This window comes from Nanorana parkeri, unplaced genomic scaffold (genome assembly GCF_000935625.1).
Source record: "Nanorana parkeri isolate BGI_ZX_2015 unplaced genomic scaffold, ASM93562v1 scaffold560, whole genome shotgun sequence".
In the NCBI taxonomy this organism is placed as follows: domain Eukaryota; kingdom Metazoa; phylum Chordata; class Amphibia; order Anura; family Dicroglossidae; genus Nanorana; species Nanorana parkeri.
This window is the reverse complement of record NW_017306828.1, coordinates 366,587-390,572: the sequence shown is the minus strand read 5'-3', so window position 1 is coordinate 390,572 and position 23,986 is coordinate 366,587. Positions and strand designations below refer to the sequence as shown.

Genomic DNA, 23,986 nt, shown 5'->3' with positions numbered 1-23,986 from the left:
AAGAGTGAAACTAAAATGGTTTTGAGTTAATTTTTTTTTAAAACGTTCATAAGTTTACAAAGTAATTTTATATCTTTTCTCTTCTTTGTGTGTGTGTATAAAATATATATTTATATTATACATATATAGATATATAAATAAATATATAATATACATACATACACACAATCTTTGTTTTACAATATGACTTAGGATTCTCAGAGCAGCATGATTTATCTAACAAGAAAGCACAGCAAACATAGCTTGCTTTGCAGCTTCCTTTGTCTGATTGACGCCCTCTACTGAGGAGTCTGCTGCGGTGGCGCACATATTTTGAGTTATTTGAATGTTTACTTCCTGTATGGTTCACCTATTTCCATTATTGGACGGCAAAACTTTAGTTTCTCTATCCAGTGGCTGCCTTTATGTCATTGCAGTCACTCCGTCTCCCTGTTCAACAGCTGCTCAGCCACTTAAAAGTATAAAGTCAGCCCTGACTGATGTAATGGAAAAATTGGAGCGGTAAAAGGCAACCACTGTGCACCAAGGCTAGGGGTTTACCATAGGCAGGCGGGTCCCCAAGTTAGCTGGGTATGAGGATATCCGTCTGTGTGGGCCGCTGCAATAATTGGGCACCTTTGATTATCACCCGATGGCTTAGTATGCTACACATAAACATTCTTCACCAATCTTGTGCGAAGTAACAATGCTGGGAATGTATCAAAACTGTAACGGACAGAACCTGGAGCAGTTGCACATGGCAACCAATCAGCTTCTTTCTTTCATTTTCAAAGCTTAACTAAACAAACTGAAGCGATAAGCTGATTGGTTGCCATTGGCAGCTGCTCCAGTTTTGATCAATTCCCCCCAGGTATTCAAATCCACATATTTGTCAACATAACAAAATCAACTTTTTGGATAATTTTGTTTGAGAGCCTCAGGATATCCTGGCGGAACGGAATCCCATCATGCAGTGATCATGGTTGGAAAGAAGGCGGCCATACTATATCGCCAGCCCCTTATTCACGCGCCTAACAGAGAAACCGAGTGCATGACGAACAGATCGGCAGCCGTTACTTCTTGTACAATATGCGCTAACGTGAACTATGGCGGTGTGTATGGCCCAAAATAATGTGTGCAGACATTCGATATGATCATACATTGCAGCAGGCTTATTAGAATTAGTAGAAAGACTTTCCTCCCACAAATAACACCGACCTCGCTCTCTCCCCGTCACCAGCTCACTGTATTGCTCTGTTCCAAGTCCCATTGACCAATAGGAAGCTCCAAACCTGCCCCGGCCAAGGGACATTTATCGGCTTATTGTTTTGCCTTCCGATAACGCTGGACGCTTGAGCCTGGGATGGCTGAAAGAGGAAATATTTTATTGCATTTGGCAGCATAAAGGAGAATGTGTTTTTCTTTTTAATAAATAATAAAATCTTTGGAGATTTAAATAAAATAAAAATGGAGCAGGTGAGGCCGGAGCCAGCAAATCACTGCGCAAAATAAGGATATAAGCAACTGCGAAGAAGCAAAGGTTAGAATATTAGGAGGTTGGATATCATTCAGGGCAAAGTGACAGGTTCTCTTATGGGGGCAGTTTGCGCACGCACTGATACTCATCTGTGACGTGCTCCATGGTCGCCTCGGAGTCCTAAATCTGATTCCTGGGTAACCTGCATGTTGGTCTGTTTCAGAGCTTACACAGAATGAATGACCTTCGTCCCTCCACAATGTGACAACATCCGCTCCCCCCCATATCTGGACAGGGCTATGTAGGATGAACGCAACAGCCGAGGGAGCATAGCTAATGTTAATTGGTAAAAGGAGTGGGGGGCTTCAAAAGAACCCAAAATAATCAGTTTAAGGCCTGTGATAGCTCAGCCTTTCATTCAGTGCGGATACAATCAGTGAGTGTTTGCATATAAATTGCGGGCAGTTCAGAGTTAATGTTTTTTGGGCTTCAACATTCCCCTATAATCATGCAGATATCTCCCCCCTCTTCTTACTATCAAGGCCAACTAAGCAATCCTTGGGCGAATAATACAAACACGAAACTTCTTAACGCCACATGTCCTTCCATTGAAAATAAACTCAAACATTGAGAAACGCACGTTCCGTTAAAATCCATAGCCAGAAAGACTAAACCAGAAAAAACGTAAAGGAGGAGCCACCTAGTGGCCAAATGTTTCAAGTGCAAGTGAACGTCACTTGCGTTATCGTCCGCGGCGCAGGACAAAAAAAAAGGAACAAATACACTTTTTGAGTCGATGGGAAGGGTCACACAAGTGGTCATGCACGGCACCACAGAAATGGCAGCATAATGTAAACCTGAATAGAGACTTTTCAGTGTCGCACTGGAAATGAAACGTCCTGTCTGTAACAAAGGCCGTCGCCCTTTTAAACGTCGCTCTGTCGTGGCGGGCGCTGGAAGAACCGTGCAAGGGTCGGTGGGTTCATGTAACAGCTCCGTTGAGCGGTGCCCGCCTCCTCTGGAGATTCTCCATCCACTCTCGCATATAAGACGAATGACCCCCCCCCTCCGTGGTTAGGGGACAAGCAGGAGAGACCTCAGGACCAGTTCAGGTTATAACCTTTAGATAACATGACTTCTTCCAGATCTTTGTCCTCCTCCTTCTCTCGCAGACGCTGCTCCTCCAGCAGCGCTACTAATGCGTCTCGCTGCTCCACAACGTCCAGCATCTCGTTCAGGATCTTCTTCTCGTCCGCTAACTCCTGCTCTGTCTTCAGATGGTCTGTGGGAACATAGGAAAAACAAATGCTTGTTCAGTGTGGCTCACATTAAAAGGATCCTCCCTTCCCATCAGTCTGTGCAAGCTCTCCTAGCTCTGTGTCTCTTATTTCCTTTGTCCCGAGAGAAGATAGAATGCTGCTTTCTGTATACAGTTCTATGCCTTGAGCTCAGCAGTCCAGTCTCGGGGCAACGGAGGTAAACAGAAGAGAGAAAGCGGTCAATAAAAGCGTAATAACTACAAAAAAGGGAAACTGAGTGAGTTAAAGGATAATTCTACCTTTAGTACATTTGTCCTAAAACCCCCAAACTGAGTAAAGGTCACCTGGTCCTACCTCAAGCGATCTTCACCCAAGTCTGCAGAGCCTTTGCAAGGAAAATGTACCCACTGGGTCTTTCTTCTACTGCATGAGGGCTATGGCCCCATTCATTCATATGGTTGAGCCATACTTATGGCCACCGGGCACCAAGTAGAGTACACAGCTCACCCATAGAAACAAATGATGCTATGGTGCTTGTGCGCAGTAATAAGAGGACCCGGCAGGGACAACTGTGCAGTGCCGCATAGTAAATATCCCCAGATAGGGGACGAAGTTAATTATTTGGGGCTGTACTGAGGGAGGAGGAATTTGTTAAAGGACAACTGTACTAAAGCCACTTTAATCACAAGCAATGCTCTCGATTTCGGGCATCGCTGGCTATTATTACAGAGAACGCTCCCGACTTGCTGGAAAATCTCCATTTTCATATTTGGGACACTGCCCGGAGAGAGAGAGAGAGATCTCATTGGTGTGCTTTGCATGAGATATATAAGAAGCCAGTAAATAATGAGTATAGTCATTTTAGGGAACTTGATTTCAAGCCCACTGACATTTTGTGGCAGAACCCTACTCTTATCCATTACCCGTACCCAAGTTTTCACAGGTTTCATTATTTACAGGTTCTTGAGCAGATCTGTCTAATCACTGGAAAGAAACAGATTCGGATTTGTACTTGGGACCCTGCAAATTGTCCCCCTGTGTTGAAAGCAATAAAATTTCACCTTTCACCAGCTTTCAACCACAACAGTTACACAGATGATGGCAATTTACCCCCAAGAGCTCTGACTAACTTCAATGGAAAGCTTTGGTGGGAGTTTGTCACCATCCGTTTGTTTTTTTTGCATCAAAAAGCGGTTTTAAGCTGCCTTATAAGCGCCATGTCTGTGGCCAGCAATTACTGTATCAAAAACCTGAAAACATATAACGGACACCTAAACTCAAATCTTATTGCTGAGCAACACTTACCCTCCACAGCCATTCGCTCTCGCAGCTCCTGCTGTAGCCGGCTCTGTCTGTCCTCCAGTTCCAGCTCACGGGCGCTGAGAAGGACACAATTTATATTTATTTATCTCTGCACCAAACCAGTGTATGTTCAGAATAATAATTCATGAACTAATCATAAAATATAGTTTTTCAAGTCCATGGAGGAACACAGGAATTCAAAAACAGTGGGATTATACTGCCACCCTCAGGAGGTTGGGACACTGGCAAAGCGAAAATTTGAAAGCCAGCCCATGTGTAACCCCTCTACCAATCATGCCTCAACTTTGAGAGAATGCAATACACAGGTCCAGCAACACAGAGGCGTGGGACCTCTGTGCCCTCAATGGACACAAACAATAGATTTTACAGTAAGTACAAAAATCTTACTTTTCCCACTGTCCATTGGGGGACACATGAATTCAGAAAAAGTAAGGATGTTCAAAAGCAGTCGGAAATGGAAAACAGTCCGAGATGGAACTGGCTGAAACATGGAGCAAGTGGCAGGAGTCTTAGCTGAACAGCTACCAAAATTCACCTGACCAAGAACAGGATTGAAAAAGGGATCTTGAGAACATTCTTTAAAAGGCTGTGAATCAGCTGCAGAAGAAGGTTCTAACTTTAGGTGTGATCAGGTCCCACAAAGGCCTCTGGACTTGCCTCAAAATGTGGGTGCAACGGAAAGATCTTTCTAGCTGTAGCAGCTCTAAGAGCCCCAAGGCCTAGAATAGCAGGCTGATCCTTCAGATGTAAGGCGATATGCATTGCATCAATAAGGTATAAAACAACCCCCTGTATGTCTGAGTCATGTGCAGGAGACTACAGAGACCCAAAAACAGCCTGTCCCAATATAGACAGTTGGTACTCAAAAATAGGGGCCGGATGCCTGGTTTGATTTACATGCTCAGGAGGGTCAGAGGTAGACTCTTCTAGGAGTGATAATAGTGTGTGCGCAGAGTCCTTGTTGGCAGAGAACTCCCGTAACTGGGCACAAACAGCTAGAAAGTCCAGAGTAGACCTGAAAGTTCTTGTGGTCATGGGTGAGGCTGAAACAGACTCTAATGATGACGATTCTAAAACAAAGAGGTCCAGGGTTCATGATTACAGGAGTTGGTTTCATATGGGGGTAATCACCTCGAGATCCAGTAGGGGAATATGGGCTGAGGTCACCTGTGGCTGCAGGACTGCCCTCGATCTGTCTTTTGGAAGACATTGTGCACGTAGCAGTAAGCAACTAGGTGCAATGTGAGACAAAGCCTCAAGTACTCAGAAACCTGTGCAGCTAGTGCTAACCTGGGTCACCTGGGTGATCAAGCTAATGTAGGTGGGCAGCGGAACCAAACCAGAGACCAGAGATCCACATGGTGCTTCAGGAGTATGGACAGTAGGGGTACAGTCCTTCTTTAGGGCAGAATGGCAGGAAAGAGTGTGAGAAACATGTGCATGCAGCACACCAATGAGCAGAGGAAGTCAGTGCTCCATCCCTCATTCTTAACCCATACTATGGTAATGAATGGACAGGGATTTTGAAAACGGACCCCAACAGTGCAAATGGTTAGGTAGCCCCTGGCACTTTAGCCCAACCAGCCTTGCTCACTAAGAGTCTTCAGAGACAGGATCACCCTTGGGGCTGTCCAACATCTCTAGACCTGGAAAGCACTCGGCGGCTAACTAACACTGTACACAAGGGTCAGGAAAGCACCACAATGGACAGCCCATGGCCAACGACAACATTTCAGGCTAGACCTGCACGTCCAAACCCAGTGGGGTCTGGGTACGGCCTCCAAAGCTATTGCAGAGGAAACTTTCCGAACTGCCAAGGTGGCAGTATAACTCTACTGTTTTTTAATTCCTGTGTCCCTCGATGGATGATGGAGAGTTACACACACAAGGATCTTACTTCCCAAGTAATATATTATTGTAAGAGAGAAGAGGAAAAATACACTTCATGTAATTGAATTCGGTAATTTTACTTAGGCCACCTAGCTTTACCTTAAATACAACAGTATTACACTATAACTGCAGCCAAAACTTTTTATTGTTTTTGATGGAATGGGAAAGGGTTAGAACCCCCATAAGGTTTTCATTGCAGTGTCCCTGCTGGGTGGATTCATTCTCATTCTCCCTCTATATCTTCCAATGGGGAAACGTGATCCAGTAACAGCTAAGACAGGATAGATCCTCCCTTTAGAGAATTTTTTTCATTCATTTCCTGCTGTGTCTCTTGGACAGGAAGTAAAGAAATATCCCCCCAATGGGAAACAAACAACAATTATCAAGGGGGTTCAAAATATGGTTGCCAAAGTGCAAATTACTTTTAAGCTGATCTAAAATATTAACCCAAGTAAACCGTTCCATGCAGATTTGTGATTTTAGTAACCCCACTCAGAAGGCGTTATTGTATTCATTTTCATATATGTTTTTTGCTATGATAACCACAAAATGCTCAGACACAGTGCAGTGGAGATCCTTCCTGCTCCTTGACAATAAGATTCAGGCAAAGTGGATGATGAGTGTCAAATTACATTTGTCAAAGACGGTTTGTAACCGCATTCAGTGTATAGAACATGATGATTTACAGGACCTTAGACTGCTGTAGAGGAGGGGGTGAGAGTCTGGAAGGACTGGTCTAAGAACAACCCGGCTCCGTGGTTCAGGTGACTATAATTTTAAGCACAAGGGATAATACAAGTTTTGCCGGAGTTGTTCTTTAACACTGGAGCGGATCACGTGAACAGAGCAGGCAGTTCTGCTCACTAAGGAAGCAGGAGGTGAGAAGGACTTCATGTGTCGGTCAGAAGCAGCAGCAGCTAAGACCGAGATGAAGTCTGCTAAATTGTTTGAAAATAATATAGCCGACCAAGAGATGAAAATTAAAAAATAATTAAAAAAATGACCTCTGGTCAAAACTTTGATAATTAAGCTGCATGAATAGGTGCTGCCTATGGTCACTTACAATATCATCAGCTCAGATTCGTATCGGACCAGCGCATTCTTCTCCTGCACCAGGCGGAACCACTCCTGCATCAGTTTGGGGTCATCCTTCTTGCCCATCCCTGCGAGAGAAGCACAGTGTCAGAGCAGAAAAGTGGGACAGATGGAAAATGCAATGGGGCACACCAAAAAGCTTAAGGGGGAAGGTGGGGTTCTGCCCAAAGCTGAGTGCACAGGGGAGGGGCGATGCCAAGCGGGAATCTGAACCCATCCACTCCGCAGGACGAACTGCTATCTGTGAGGGGCACAAAGGAATTATCAAAAGCCGGGGTACCTTCTGCAGTTTTGGGGGGTTGTCCATAGGCAGAGAGACCCCGTCATTCAGAATGGAATGGAATTTAAATGGCTTTACTGAACTAACCAATTTCCATGCACTTTATTCATTTTTAGGGATGTTGTGTGAATTATTTACATGTTTTCATTCTTTCTTAAAGTTTTCTTCATTCACCTTTTTTGCTAAGTGACCCGAAAGCATTTTCTAGGAACAGTATTAGACCTCAGCAGCAGACATTGGCCGGCATGTAGGATGATTTTGGCCTCATGTGCTACAAAGCTTTGTCTCTGTTCCCCAGCCACCCTTCAGAAACCGGAGTACGTTATAAAAATTGGTCAGAATAGAGGAATAATTGGCCAGCACGTAGTGGGATTGCATGTGAAGCTCTGGACAACCAGTCGAAGACAAAGTACAAATACAACTATGTAAACTAAAGCAGTGTGATGACCATCACACTGTTGAGACCCTCCCTGTGCTCTATTTTTCCCTGTAAGCTGCCAGAACACATCCCCTGCAGAACCCAGTGCTGGAAACATGTTAGCTTGGCAGTTTTGTTTAATGCAATAAAATCAGATTGTCTTAAATGAAACCTCCCACTTACAGCCTGATTTCTGCCATGCAGGGGTCTGCAGGAGAATATAAAAACCGATTTCAGTGATAGAGCACTGGGGCAGTTGTATCCATCACCTGTATAACTGAAAACAATAGACCCTGTGATGCCAAACAACCCCATTACTCAAACTAATATTGTCATTCGGTAATGGTGACAGGTGCACTGCTGACTCCTATGACAGGTCCTCTTTCATTCTTTGCATTGTCTGCTCTTGCTGTCAGGCTCCCCTGGACAGCCACAGAGGACAGGACATGATTGTGGAAGTGACATTCTAAAAGGAACCACACAAGAAAAAGCGAGTGCCGGGGACTACGCAATCATGGTTTGGCACAAAAGCACACTTATAACATGGGAATGTGCAGCACAGACTACTCCGAGAACAGAGGAGGGGAGACGCTGACACACGTACAACAGCGTAGAAAGCAAGATGGCCACCTTGGGTTTTAAAGCAGAACTCCGGCCATCTAGCTGAAATGTATAATGTTCTACAAACCATTCTAACTGCAAAAAATATATAATATATCTAAAGAAGAGTAGAAAGGGGAGCATATGAAGCTAGCCAAGTTTATATAAACCATCGAGATTTGGGAAGACAAACTTTGATATGAAATGTGATGCAATAAATACAGCTATTCCAAGCTGGGGATCAAGGGGGCCAAATGTCCACCCAAATGTTTCATTCAGATTAATAATAAATGTTATATGTGGGATACTATTTGGAGAGATTAACACATATTTAAATGCTGCAGCGTTACCTGAATATGCAAAAAATCAATAAATATACGTTTTATCCTGTTCAGCTGATCTTGTGATTTATACAGCTCTGCCATGATGCTTAGCCAGAAAGTTGACACCACTATTCACTATTACAGGTAACTCTTGCCTACTTACTGGCCTATGCAACATCATCACATTGCTGAGGACATATCCGTTAAAAAAAAAATAAAAAAAAAATCAAGATAAATGGACTTGCTGTATTTTTCTTGAAGAAATGTTGCTGGTCATCCGACTAGCTTTGAAAGTTAGTCGGATGACCAGCGAAACGTTCCTAAGACAAATAAATGAAAGTCCAGTTACCTTGATTTTTTTTTTTTACAGATATACCTTGACCTGGATGAATGAGACCCCTCACAGACATTGATGAGGACCTCCCTGCACATTCCTCCTCCTGTAAGCTCCCTAAATACTTCCCTTTCCAGCTCCCACTGCCTGAAACTTGGTAAAAGTGGCTACACTGCCCACAGCTATAGACCCTGATTGGTTCACCGTGCAGAACCTCCCACTCTGGCTTCTGCTGTGCAGGGGATTGTGGGATTCCAGGAAGTTATTTTTCTCATATATTTCTTGATTTTTTTCAGCGCTAACTGGACTAAAGGGTGTTTTTTATTTAATATATCTGGCTGGAGTTGCCCTTTAAAGCACGACTCTTAGACAACAAGCAGCGAACACAAAACAGCGTGCGTTTTCCCAACCATTTGATACGTTGGTGGTATGGGAATGATCACTGGCGCAGTATAGATGTTGGCGGTAAAGGACCATATTAGGGGAACGTCTCTGTTTATAAATTACACTTGTAACATTCGCAACAGACATTCAGCCTAGAACTGGGAGTAAAGCAATCAATGGGATTAATAGAAGTGACGGAAAATTGGGACCAATAAAGGAACAAAACTTTTTTTTTTCAACAAATTATTTTATTATTGGTCACTAGTGGCAATTTTGTTCCCTTCATGACACAATTAGGACCCAATCAACCCAGAATTAAGTGTGCGGCAGCATACATTTTGCGGTTGTATGCTGTGTTTTGTGTTCAAAATGAATGGGTTGCAATGCACCACATGTTTGCAGCACAGTGCAATGCATATTGTGCATTGCGGTGTGCTGTAATGTAGCTGCATTCTGGACATGCGATGTGGTGCCAAAACGTCATATGGCTTTATTCATTAACAAGGTCATATGATCAGCAGGTCAGACCTCTAGTGATGATCACACAGCTTTGTTGATGACAACGCCACCTCAGTGACACTTGTCATTGCACCTATTTTGCCTTCCCCATTAGCCCTAAGGGCCGGTCCACACAGCACAGACTCCGCGTTCCAGTGCGTTCGGCCTCTGGAACGCAAGCCAGCCGGCTCCCTGCATTCAGGGGCGGGAGGGGGCATGGCAGTGCATTGAAGTCAGTGGCACCGCAGCCACTCCCCCCCACCCGCAGTGCAATCGCCCGCACCCGAAACGCAGGCACATTAGTTTGTGTTCTGGGCCAGTGCGATCTGCAAAAATAGTGCTTGTACTGCGGGCGCGGAGCGTGGCTGCTGTGCCGTTGACTTCAATGCACCGCCACACGCCCTCTCCTGCCCCTGAACGCAGGGAGCTGGCCAGCTTGCGTTCCAGAGGCCGAACACACTGGAAGGCAGAGTTTATGGTGTGAACTGGCCCTAAATGCATTTAGCCAAAATTTTGCCAAGGCCCAATTTTGCTCAGCCCTTGACCCAGTGAATGATTCTATGCATCTAATTTTCAAACTATAGAGACATATGGTCTTGAGAGCAGCCTCAGAGTGGACAGCAAATCAGCTTTGGCCACACGACTTGCCAGGAAATTACACAGGAATTGTATATAATCTGCCAGTAGATTCGCTTCTGGGCCTCTAAGCTTTACCACTCAGATGTGGCAAACAACATCTGGCATTCAGGCAACTATAGTCAGTTTCATCAACATTATTCAGCAGAACAGATGCAAAGACAACACAAAATGAAACTTCACACACAGACGAAAACAGAAGGAATTTACAAACTTTGTGTAGTTTCAATCTTGCATTCAAATCTGAGAAAATCCCACTATATGTTTGTTGTGTTCCCATTCACACAGCATACCTAAAAATATTCCCTTTAGATGTTTCTTTGGAGCAGACTGTGAATTTATCAAAACTGGAGCAGACAGAATCTGGAGCAGTTGCACATAATTATCAATCAGCTTCTGCCTTCAGTTTGTTCAGTCAAGCTTTGATAATGCTGACTGGATGACTGGTTGCCATGCAAAGCTGCTCCAGATTTTGTCTGGATAACTGAATCCTAAGATGCGCTATCCACAAATTTGACCAGTCATGGCCTTAAATTTGATGTACACCCCCTTTACTGAAATCCCATATAAGCTTTAACACGTTGATGACATTTGTAATCGTGTTAAAGCAGAACTCCAGGCAAATGTCTTTTGTTATATCTGATGTGTAAATATATCACCTCTGCTGAGGTGTATACAATGTCAGAATTGCTGCTCTGTCCTTTAATATCTATAGTTTCATTCATGCCGGATAGCACAGCTCTTGCCATTCTTCCGACCTGCTGCAGATATGGGAGCTGCGGCTCTCATACAGGGAGGCACTAATGTTGTTTATTTGCTCCCCTCTCCACTTGGCCATCCGCAGAACGCTGTGCATTCTATGAATGGTTTACATGGCGGTTTGTAAAATGCCAAGTGGAGAGGGGAGCGGATAAACAAAACTAGTTCTTCCTTGTATGAGAGCCTCAGCTCTCATATCTGCAGCAAGCTGGAAGTATAGCAAGAGCTGTACTATCCGGCATGAATAAAACTAACATTTTACAGAACAGAGCGATCCTGAGGTGGCATAAACCTCAGCAGAGGCAAATTATGTCTACAAACTGGATACTACAATCACTTTGCCTGCAGTATCACCTGCAATCTGTAACTCTCTTTAAAAGAAAGCCCTGGTAATCCTGCCATGAAAATCCTTGCTCGGGCACTTCCTGTTACAGGGTGACAACAGACTTTTGAGCTCAGCAACTTTTAGAGAATATGGCCAAACTGACAGAAGATACATTTATTTTTAAACAAAACAATGGTAATGGCAGACATGTACAGTCATGTAAAAAAAAGTACATATAGCCCATGGAAATTGTTGACTATCCTCACATTTGGTCAAACATTAGATCCTCATCTACAGATAAAAATGATATACTTGAATAAAAAAATATTTCTTGGTGGATTTGCTAGTGTGCTTCAGATCATTATTGTGCTGAAATATCTATTTCTGGTTTAACTTCAACTTTTGGACAGATGGTCTCACATTCTCATCAAGCACACTATGATCTGATGGTAAATTAATACTTGACTCAATGACTGCATGCTGCCCAGGCTCTAAAACAGCAAAGCAACCCCAAACATTTGCACCACCATACTTCACAGTCCTTCTATTGAAATTCTGTCTTCTGTTTGCACCAAAACACGTCTGCTGGTTCAGTGGCCAAATAACACTAACGGTCTTCACTCAACAGTACATTGTCCCAGGGGGCCTGGTCTTTGCCTATATGTTCAATGTAATGCTGTAGTCTGGCTCTTTTTTTTTTCTTTTTAGACAGCAAAGTCTTTTTTCTTTTCTGGCACATCTCCCGTGCAGGGTAAATTGGTGTAATCTCTTTGCAGAGGCATGCACTTTGATACCAACTGTTGGCAGAGATACCTGCAGATCCTGTGATGAAATTTTGTGTATCGTGGAGAATTTATGAGCATCAGATGGTCAGCTGTTGGGCTGCATTTTGCTGATTCAGTTAGTCCTGAACAGATCAGCAGCAGTTTAAAATCTACACCAATTGTAAATAATGTTCCTTACTGCAGAATGATTGATTTCAGATAGCTTGAAATCCCTTGCCATAGTTGTAGGCATTCAGAACCTCCTTTTGTGAGGGCCTTAGAGAGTTCTTTTTATCTTAGCATGATTATACCACACATGCCAATAGCAAAGAGAACACCAGACCCTAGATATCTGAGGTTTAAATAAGATGATCTCCATTCAGGTGGAACCTAACAGGGTTATTCACAAAAGGGTGAAGAGTTTGGAGAAGGCAGTAGAAGTGAACAATCTAGGCCAAAATAGCGGATTTAGAAAAATTCTCCAATGCAGCTCACTTTCCAGTTCAGCTATGTGGTCCTAGATTGTTCCCTTCTCCAAACTCATCACCCTGTAGTGAATAACCCTGCCAATGTCTGCCTTTTCAAATACAATATATAGAATTAAAACAATTTCCATAGGATGTACTTCTTCACATGAATGTATGTACAAAACAACATGCTGCATCTAACAGTTCACAATGCCCATCTCGCTATGTCTACATAGATTCCGCGTCCCAGATTCAGATTCCGCATTCCTCTGGCTCACAGTCATGCAGTGATCACTAGAAGCAGCAGGGTGAGGATGGAGCAAGGAGGAGTCAGAGGTGTACCACAATGAGCCGGAGGTGACAATGGGATGCCAGCCGCAGAGGAAAGCTACTTTACCTTCGTGGGCACAGCAAGGACAGAAGGAGATAGGTCTACGCCGTGGAGTCCCCACAATGGGATCAACTTCAAAGAATGAACCATGAATGGGAAGTGGGGAGCAGAGAAAGGGGTGGAAGCGGAAAGGACAGTGTTGTGGGGGAGCGGGAAGGAGTGATAGAAGAGGATAGAAAAGGAAGAAAGCAAAAAGGACAGTGAGAGCAGGAAACAACAAGAAGAAAAGTAGGAAAATCAATCTAGAAACGGGCCAGAAAAACAGAAATCTCCACTAACCACTTAACCCAAGGTGATAGCAGCGCCCTCCACTGGAGGTGGTGTCAACTTTCATGTAACCAACACATATTGTAAAGAACTTTATACATCATAAGGTACAACAAACAGCTTTGTTCACATTACAATGTATTACAGTGTTCACATGAATTGTCACCTTTCTCTTAAACAGAGCAGACACAGCGACACTTACATTAAAACATTAAAGAAACACATACTGGGAAGGAGGTTGGATAATAAAATGGCCACACTTCACCCAGACCGTACTTTGTGACAAGGCAATGGTCTGAGTAAACATATAATAAAACCACATATTTGATGAAAATTTTGAAACGGAATTAGAATGTTAAGTTCCATAATCCCATGTGTGTAACACCATAGCACCTTCATGTTTATGTGACTACAGTGGCCTCCCCTCCTCTCTTGGCACCCCTGATATGGTGACCCTGTCTATTGATCATTAAAGACCAGGAAATTTATATTAATTGCATGTTGACCGGTAAGACATCACAATGACTTAGACACATATTACAGAAACATCACAAGTGTTTTGAGATCTCTGCAGCTTATAAAAATCCTTATTTTGCATCTTTGAAGAAACGGTTACAGATTTGCCTCTGAACAGAGATAGCTACATGGCTTCACTCTGTCCATGCACCTCATCACTCATTTCCCCTGAAGCTTGGCAGAGTTAAACCACCTAACAGGTTTTTATATCTCCAAGTGACCCCGTTGGCGACATTGCTGCGCTGAGTTTTCAGATCTGACCCATTTCACGACTGTTAAGAGGGACTTCCACACTGCCTGTTGACTAGTCCTATACCAGTAGAGGCAAGACTTAAAGCAAACAATGTGTAACAGGTTCACTTTATTGCTAGCTCACTAGCTGCAAACTCACCTTTCTTCCATCCATCATTCATCAAACATATTAAAATATAAAGTTCATCAAGGTATGGGGACGCATGCGACTCACTCTTCTTCCTCTTATGTGACAGCGTTGGTGCTTGGTGAATGGCCCATTGAAGTCCTCAGTCATGTGTAAGCTCTAACCAGAATGGAGAGGAGATGGCCAGCAGTGGCCTGTCTCGTTTTATAACCTGTCCTATTGATGGTCTCCCATGCACAGGAGCTCACTGCCCAAAAATGCTGACTTGTCTAATCACTGTGTAATGTGAGGACCTACCTACAAAGACTATTCATTTTACATTCAATCAAGCAGGCCCTCACGCTATATACTTGGTACATGGAAAGAAGATTATACACTAAGCTGGTGATGTGTGCGGCCAGCTTCCAGAGAGATGCACAAAGATCTTGGATCTGGAGAAAACGTGGAATGTGCAACGTTGTATGATAGATTTCAGACCTGATCAGCTGAATTCCAAAAAACAGACACTGACCAGTGAGTAGGCCAGTGATCACAGCTGGTGGTCTATAGTGGATCTCTATCCTATCAGGTGATGTAGCAGATCAAACAAACTGATCACAGAAAAGATAGGACAGATCAACAATTAGGTCATGCGTTAAATGTGATAATTTGGCACAGTACTGAAGGTTGGCCTCACCCAGGCTGACCAATAAATACACCATTTCTTCTTGTTGTTTCAGTGTTGCAGGGGAGGAACTTGCGGGAGTAAGGAGGAAGTAATAGATTTGAGGGGAGGGTGCAAGTTAGTATCAGGGTGTGATTTGGGCATACATACCACCCAGGTGCAAATCGATGAGGTCACTGTAATAAGACTCTCCCCAATAGTCTACAATAAGGAATTGTGAAGAGAGTTATTGCATTGCCAACCACAGACAGAGAGCAAGAGTCACAGAGGAACAAGAGAGTAAGAAGAAGCAATGGAGGGTGGTTGAGAAGGAGGGAACAACAGAGGAGGAAAATTTAAGAAGAAGAGGTGGGAGGAACCAAAGAGCAGAAGCAAGAGAAGGAAGGAGGACCGGCGGAGGAAGCGAGAGAAGGAAGGAGGACCGGCGGAGGAAGCGAGAGAAGGAAGAGCGGCGGTGGAGGACCGGCGGAGGAAGCGAGAGAGGGAGGACCGGCGGAGGAAGCGAGAGAGGGAGGACCGGCGGAGGAAGCGAGAGAGGGAGGACCGGCGGAGGAAGCGAGAGAGGGAGGACCGGCGGAGGAAGCGAGAGAGGGAGGACCGGCGGAGGAAGCGAGAGAGGGAGGACCGGCGGAGGAAGCGAGAGAGGGAGGACCGGCGGAGGAAGCGAGAGAGGGAGGACCGGCGGAGGAAGCGAGAGAGGGAGGACCAGCGGAGGAAGCGAGAGAGGGAGGACAAGCGGAGGAAGCGAGAGAGGGAGGAATGGCAGAGGAAGAGAGAGAGGGAGGAATGGCAGAGGAAGAGAGAGGGAGGAATGGCAAAGGAAGAGAGAGGGAGGAATGGCAGAGAGGTTAGAGAAAGCAGGGAAGTTGAATTACAGCAGTGAGACAAGACTGAAGAAACCTTTAGGGGAATCTGTAAGCAGTTGGTATTGAGGATGAGAGAGGAACACTGCAGAGTAGTAGAAACAGTAAGAGTACAACAGGCTTAGAATATCATGCAACGCATTGTACAGACAGGACACATGGAAACACTCCAGAATGCAGCTGACAGAAAGCACAAGCGTAACACTCCGTATTGTGACTTTGTCAGGATCTTCGCTGGGGCAGATCTGCAGCTCCCCCTAATATTTACAAGAACTTTAACTCACTCAAGAGTTCAAATTTATTTTGTGCTCATTAATCAAATAAAAACACAACAATGACGCTAATAATGTAATCATACCCCCGAATACAGGTGAGGTTTGAAGACTTTATGAATCTGATCAGGGGACAATTTTTATGTTTTTTCCCAATTTTGAGTTATTGCTTTGAAATAAATAAAACATTCTTATAAGAAAGAGCCTGACAAAACCACAAGACACATTTGGTGAAAGTGTTGACATCTGTCGAACCTTTTGGCCCTCTAACAGTTTTTTTTTTAACCAGAAGATACTTTTAAAGTCCATTTTCACCTTTCTGACAAATACTGTTCAGGAACACAGGGCAGTACAGTCATTAAGTTTGTGATCAGTTACCATATGGCTCATTTATGTCTGTGCTGACTAATGAAGTATCTATAACCCTCTATGAAACATTTTCTAAATTAATACCGACCACAACAGAAACATTTCACGTTTTAAACAGCCAATAAATCTAAATAAAAGGAGATGTAAAAAAAATCTAATAACATTCACAGCTGTCTTTAAAGAATATGTCAGCACTGTACAGAAAGGAGATAATTAAAGGGAATGTATTGGGTGTTTCCAGTGAGTTCATATTTAGAGTCTCTGCAGTCTTGCCTTAAAGGGAACATATTTATTTTAATATTTTTAGTTCATGGTTATTTCAATAGTTTTTTTTATACGAATTCCATTTTCTAAAAAGACAGTCCTGCTTTGAGGCTGGCCTTGTCTGACTGAAACAAAGCTGTCTAACAGTTACACATTTAGGCAGCCAGGCTGAAAAAAAGTCACATCCATCGGGTTAAACCAAAAGACAAAAAAATAAGCTTAACCTTGCAAATTTAAATGAAAACCTGCATTTGAAGCATACAGAAAGAAAAAACCCATATAAAGCATGGCCCCACAGTTTTGACAGAGTCACTACCCTCATTTACTTGTGGCTGAATTAAAGCTTGAGCTATGTTACACCCCAAATTATGTAAGGAAAATTGGATTTGTGTGTGGATTCACACAAATTCCTTTCTCTGATGTTCGTTGAGGATCACAGCGCTGCAGAGCCTATATTATGGGCTATGCTTCCACCCACAGGAGGATGGACACTAGGAAAAAAAGCTCAAAAGGCCAGCCCATATAGACTATAGCCATTTATCTACCAAGCATGCTAAGTTGTGGCAAGCAGTACAGATGGAGACAAAAAATAGACAACCAAGTCCAGAGGCCACCCCAAAAGAGGGAGCTGTGTACCTCAATGAACATCAGAGAAAGGGATTTTTACAATGAGTACAAACAAATCCCATTTCCCTATCATTCATTGAGGGACCCACAACCGTAAAGGGAAAGGATGCAACAAAACAACAATATGGGTGAACTTAAACAGAACAAGGGGGCCTTGGTCCAAAAGTGCTGGAGAGAGATGTCCTACCTCCATAGGACATCATGTTATATTTAAAAAAGCTTGGTAGGGGAGGAGTTTTACCTTATGGGGCTGATCTCTTAATTTTTTTGCTTAGTGTCCATCCCCCTGTAGGCCCCGGTATAGATCAGGGGTAGGCAAACTCCAGCCCTCCTCCTGTGGTGCAACTACACATCCCATAAGGCATTGCAAGACTCTGACAGCCACAGACAAGACTGCACAGACAGATGTTTGCAGTTTCACCACAGCTGGAGGGCAGGTGTTTGCCTATCCATGGCATATATTTTTTTGAATGCAATGTTCCTCAACAAATAATAGAGAAACAAGGTTGTTTTTTTATCAAACAGTGACAAGATTATTTTCAACATTACATGTATATTAGAAAAAATAAAAATCATACTGAAAAGACTGAATATTCCCTTTAATATGACAGATCACATTGTTGAGAAGTGTAGATGATATCAGCCAATTTACGATAAAGGAGTCTTAAAAGAGACAGCTGTCAGTAGGATTACTGCACAGGAAGTCAGTTGTGTAAGGAAATATATCTTCCCTTATTCTAAACATTAAGGTTTGCTAAGTTCTTGATCCGTGAATGCTATTAAAATTCTTTAACACAAAACTTTTATTTAAGCTTAGAGGCCCTGAAAATGTGGCACGGTACTGAAAGACGAGAATGCCATTTTATCCAATAATAAAAAAAAAAAAAACATTAAACAGAGTGTAGCCTAGCCACTGTGTTTTCACACACTGACCACTTTGCTTATAGCCACCAACTTTGTTAGCCACGTAAGAAAAATATTAATGCCTAATCTGGGGAATTAACTGAGAAATAAAATACATTGCTCTAGTATGGTGTTCAGACATGGGATTCGGATTAACTGTGAAGTCACAGAGTTGGTTAGAAAACAATCATGATAATAAAGTGAGAAAAAAAAAGGAAGAAAAGTAATAATTTTGTCCAATAGAAATCTCAAGATAATGAAGGATTCAAAGATCAGGATTAGTCATTGAATATGAATGGCGACCAATGTGCCTGAGCCCATCAGCTGCCTGGATTCACGTAAAAAGAGTGCATTGGAAGTGGAGAGATTTCTTGGAACAGTAAACTTAAAGGAATAACTTAGTTGAAAGTGTGAAGGCCACATCTTAGTACAAAGCGTTTTATTACATAACAATATCCACCTTCAGAAGACTTGATACCACTACCGGCCAGTGCAAACTCTACGGCACCTTGTATGAAATCCAATGCTTAGCTTACCTCTGTGCCTATCAGCCATGTCTCTCTACTCTGTACAGGGTTTTATTTCTATTTTCCAGTGCTGCTGGGTGAATAAAGGAGGATCCTCCTCTCTGGCTGACCATAGACGGGCATATATCTATCCAAGAGCCGGAGGGGAGACCACTGCATGTCCTGTGTAGCTCCGGGACCTGCCGCTCATTCTCACTGAACACTTTTCTCCCTTCTTTGAGGAAAAGGTCAGTCAGGGCGCACAGAGATTTTTTGAATAATTTGCAAAACTGATAAAGCACTCCAGGGAAATGTGTTCTTAACCCTTGCAGTGGGGCTACCACCACACAGCAATGGTTAAGTGCTCAATGCTTTTGTCTAGGTGCTAAGAAAAAAAAAAAAAGTTATACTCACCTGAACAGCCGAGTCGGTTGCCTGCTTCTCTGGTCACTGAAACCTTTCTCTGCCTAAGCTGAAACATTGGAATGTTCCTCTGCATCCTCACTTCTCCTCCACGGTGTATAGAACATGATGATTTACAGGACCTTAGACCGCTGCAGCAGAGGGGGAGAGAGGCTCCAGCGACCGGTCTAAGATCAAGCTGGCTGGGAGGATCAGGTGAGTAACTTTCTTTCTTAACTTAGACAAAAAAAAATGAGCAGTTAACCCTTGCAGTAGAGGGGTTGCCCCACTACAAGGGTTATTAAAAAAAAATCTGCCCAGAGTTCTGCTTTAGGAACACTAAACTCAGGAGTTAAATGTTAAAAATGCATTGAAGTACCTTAACTATTAACAATACTGTATCTTATTTGTGTCACTCGGCTGTAGACCCTCAAATCATCTCTGAATTGGTGCAGACACTGTCCTTCCTTCTGGAAGGTGGCTACTTTTGTTCCCCACGGTACCTGTGTGTGTTGTAAAGTAGTCACCACTCCAAGCCTTCTCCCGTGATAGACTATACTTCTATATAAATTACTAAACTAAACATGAGATTGAATCCATCCCAGGAGTGAGCTGGGACTGGTGACTACTTTACAACACACAGGGACCGTGGGGAACAAAAGTAGCCACCCTCCAGAAGGAAGAACAGTGTCGGCACCAATTCAGAGATGATTTGAGGATCTACAGCCGAGTGATACACAAATAAGATACATTTTTGTTAATAGTTGAGGTACATGAATGTATTTTTTACAATTTAACTCCTGAGTTTAGTGTCACTAACAAAATCTGATGGTCAGAAGGAATCTAAGTTGGAACTCTAAAATACTTCATTTGATCTTGATAATGTTCTGCAGTGTGCTGCTTTAAAAAAAACAAAAAACACACAGGCAGCATTAAAAAGCTCCCGGCCGATCTCCACTTACCTTGGTGTTGTCGGCGGGCAGCGGCGTCGATCATGTCGGCGGGCAGCAGCGAATCGGGCAGCGGCGAATCGGGCAGCTCACCGTGAGGAGAGGGCCAGACACATGTCCTCAGCGTGTGCGTGGCGTAAGCGGCGTCGCGTGAGCGGGTATACCGGCGTAGGCGCGAGCGGCTTAAACGACGTGGGCGTGGCGTAAGCGGCGAGCGGGAAATTTGAATTTTAGCCGATGAATCGACGATGGAAAACGTTGACAACGTTTTCAATCGTCGATTTTAATCGACTTAATCGAATAACTGTTGCAGCTCTAATCTAAAGCCCAAACCTTTTCAGTTTTGGATAGAGCAGTAAGGAGTTAGAACCTCCAATAGGTTTATATTGCTAGAAAAGGACAAATGTGGCGCTGCATTCAACTTTTTATTAGGCAACTTGCCTTCAAACAAATTTGAGCCAGCTTAAGAGGGGAATTCCCTTCACTTTGAAGACCTTTCCTCTCAATTCCTGTTCCCTGTTGGGATTTAAGATTTCTTCTCAAATCCCACATTTTGCCTAAAGATATACTTTAACCACCAGACTCAACAATGGAGACAAGAATCGAGTGTTTATAGTCAGCCTAGGCCCTATCCCAGGACAGGTAAAAAATACAGAGAAGCAAGCTACTGCAAAAAAGAAATGTATATAATAAATAGTTCATTAGGGTATGTACAAGCCAAAAAAAATGTAAATCATCTGAAGGTGGGAGGCTCCATTAAAGTGGTCACCTAGATGAAGACCGTCAGAAGTCTTCCACAGACCAACACCGAGCAGTTCTCAGTGGCGTAAAGTTTAAGCAAACAGCAAATCAGAATTGGTTCTTAGCGGGAAGACCCAAGCCGGTCAGCACTGGGGTGACCCACTCCTGTGTTTTCCAAGTAGGAAATTGCATGTTTAGTGGCTTATACAGAGGAATACGAAAAAGAAGTTAGTCTCTGATTAGGTTTATTTTATAGGATGACAGTGCCAGTAAAAGGATGTCCAGGAGCTAAAATAAAACCGATTAACAGGCATTTATATCAAATAAGTGTCCGGATAAATGTGACCCTACGGCAACAGGTTACATAAGGACTTTCTGGAGTCTTCCTGCAGCCTTACACCATAAGAAAACAGGAAATAATAGAATACCTGCTTCCCCGCGGAGAGCCTTCTCCACTGCTACTCCCCTCTCCTCCAGCTGTCTCTGTTTCTCCTCCACCTGCTCTAATTGCCGCTGGATTATCTGGGGAAATAAATACATTCCATGATAAAAAATCATCATACTAAATGCAAAAACCTAAAATGTTTTAAAATTGAGAACAATCAGAGTTTGAAATGTTAAAGGAGAACTATGAGGTGAGTGCTTTTCACTCACCTCATAGTTCTAGCCGACCTGTGACAATGAGACTGTCACAGGTCGGCTCAGTAGATCGAGAAGTGAGTGAACACATACCGGCGTTCGCTCACCTCTCACGCCTGTCACGGCTCTCGGCCGTGACTGGGGGGGGGCTGGATCCCCCCCTCCCTGCCAGAGCTGACTGGCGGATCGGACGGGGGAGGGTACAGCTGGCTCTGCCTCTAGATAGGCAGAGCCAGCTGTCACTCACGCAGCTGGGCGGATCCCGACAGTTGTCGGGATCCGCTTCAGCTGCGGCGTCTCAGTATACCGCGAGCTGTAGCTCGCGGTATACTGAGCTTAGGGTGACGGGAGGACGCTAGTTTGTGTTCTCCCGTTACACTAAGGAGAACTATGGGGAAAAGCCTTAACCCCATAGTTCTCCTTTAAAGCTTCTTTTCTGGATTAGGTTGAGTGATTTTCACTGTTTAGGAAAACCTTAGGGCGGAGTTGGATTCATTAATTGTGTTTTTGGGATAATTGGTCATGTTTACATCTCCTGGAACAAGGGGTTGCAAGAAAAGGGAGGAGCAATCACAGTTCAGTGCAGCTCCATGTGTCTGATAACAGGGAATTATGGGAAAGTATCAATCATGATAGCCCAGACTCTATAGTCCTGCAGTAATTGGTGTGGTCCCAGGGGAAGACTTATCAGGAAAGGTCAGTGGTCACCTACCTGTGCCCTGTGCAGCCTCTTCAGCTCCTCCTGCTTGGCTTGTCTCCGTGCGGCTTTCTGCACTCTCTTGGTCAGCTTTGCATTCAGCTCTTCATCCGTGTATGTTTTCTGTCAAGAGGTGAATACATGAGATACGCACCACATTGGACACTGAATGTTTCCCATCACCTCCACCAATGGTAAGCCAGAATCACTGCTACTCTACGAGTTCTAATCATTAACTTCTAATCCACATCATATGTTATCCTCACCTGGTCATCATTAAGCAGCACCTAACCAGGTATTGCTCACACTAATGTGTGGTGATCATACACAACACTACCTTCTCCTATACAATCATAACAAAATCTGGTCAGTTTGGTACATTTCACAATTTCCATAAGGCAAATATTTCTGACAAAAAAAACCCCACCATTGCCACATATAGCCTAGACAAAAATCACATGGTCTTTGGCCAACAGGTGCACTGTGGTGTTTGGCATCATTAGAGACTGAAATGTTATTCTTTTCAATAAGTCACATCCTGACAGGGAGACATGTAAGTGAAATAACAGAAGCAGCACTAAGCAGGAAGCAGAGCCTGGAAAGGTAATGGGGCAAACATGGCGATCACCATGTAGTTACCAATCATACATAGAAGGATTGGAAAACATTAGAACTGACTGATAAGAATATTTACGTCAAATGTCTGTGGACACCTGACCTAGCATGTTGTACTCTCTGTGCTCAGCTATGTCTGTTCTCACACTGGCCCCTGGTATAGCACTGAAATGTCTATTTTAATTGAAGCAGTTATTAAAAGCTGCAGAACAGGACTCTGGAGAATGGCTGGTATTGGATGCTCGTGTTATGGCGGAGAGATTATTTAAAAAAATCTTTCTCCCCTTCATTTCTTGTCCTGGTTTGTCCCTGTGACACCTGTTGCCCCTCATTTCTTGTCCTGGTATCACCTGCTCTGTCCCTGTGACACCCCCCCTCCCCCATTTCTTGTCCTGTGTCACCTGCTTTGTCCCTGTGATACCTGTTGCCCCTCGTTTCTTGGCCTGGCATCAGTTCTGTCCCTGTGACACCTCCACACGCCCCCCAGTAACATCAGTTCCCACTCATTTCTGATGATGGTGCTACCAGCTCCCCATATTTACTGCCTGGTGTACAATCTTCTGTCCCTGCGACTCCTATTCCCCCTCATTTTATATCCTGGCATCACTGAGGCAGGAAGGGAAAAATCACTTGAATGGGGAAACAGAGCGTTAGAAAAACTGTCAGGACGTTATGACTTCTGTCCGCTCTTTTAATAAGCAATAAATATGTTTTAGACTTAATGGTTAAAATGTTTTCTGCAATTAAAGGAAACCTGTATTAACAGAACTATGTAGACTCCTATTGCCTTTCAAACATGTAGTCACTGGCTTCATTGTTGTCACTGATCTAGACCAAGCATACATCCACTGAAGACATTTTTTAAAAAAGAATCATCAATTCCGCATCAGAATGTCCCTCAACACAGGTTTCCATTAACCTCTTGCACGCAAGCAGATTGAGAGTGCAGGTGGCATCGCCTCATTTTAAGGTGGAGAGAAAAGTGGAAAAGCAGCATGGAAAGAGTTAAAATTAGGAAGATTATAATGATGTCACTACCTTGGATGAGTATGACCGTCTGAATGCCAAGGCATGGGGGACATAGACCGACTGACACAAAACACACGGTGG

General features: G+C 43.6%; 1 protein-coding gene across 1 annotated transcript in view; it reads right to left on the bottom strand.

Moving 5' to 3' along the window:
- Positions 1–1,961: 1,961 nt before the first annotated feature.
- MICAL3 (microtubule associated monooxygenase, calponin and LIM domain containing 3) overlaps positions 1,962–23,986 on the bottom strand; it is an 88,569-nt gene continuing 66,544 nt past the window's right edge. The window contains exons 34-41 of the mRNA XM_018562096.1: positions 23,915–23,965; positions 22,277–22,384; positions 21,354–21,447; positions 15,179–15,229; positions 13,209–13,274; positions 6,992–7,091; positions 4,021–4,094; positions 1,962–2,738 (exon numbers count right to left, since the gene is read on the bottom strand). Coding sequence (XP_018417598.1) covers positions 2,554–2,738; positions 4,021–4,094; positions 6,992–7,091; positions 13,209–13,274; positions 15,179–15,229; positions 21,354–21,447; positions 22,277–22,384; positions 23,915–23,965 — 729 coding nt within the window. The 3' untranslated portion in view covers positions 1,962–2,553. The remainder of the gene's footprint in view (positions 2,739–4,020; positions 4,095–6,991; positions 7,092–13,208; positions 13,275–15,178; positions 15,230–21,353; positions 21,448–22,276; positions 22,385–23,914; positions 23,966–23,986) is intronic.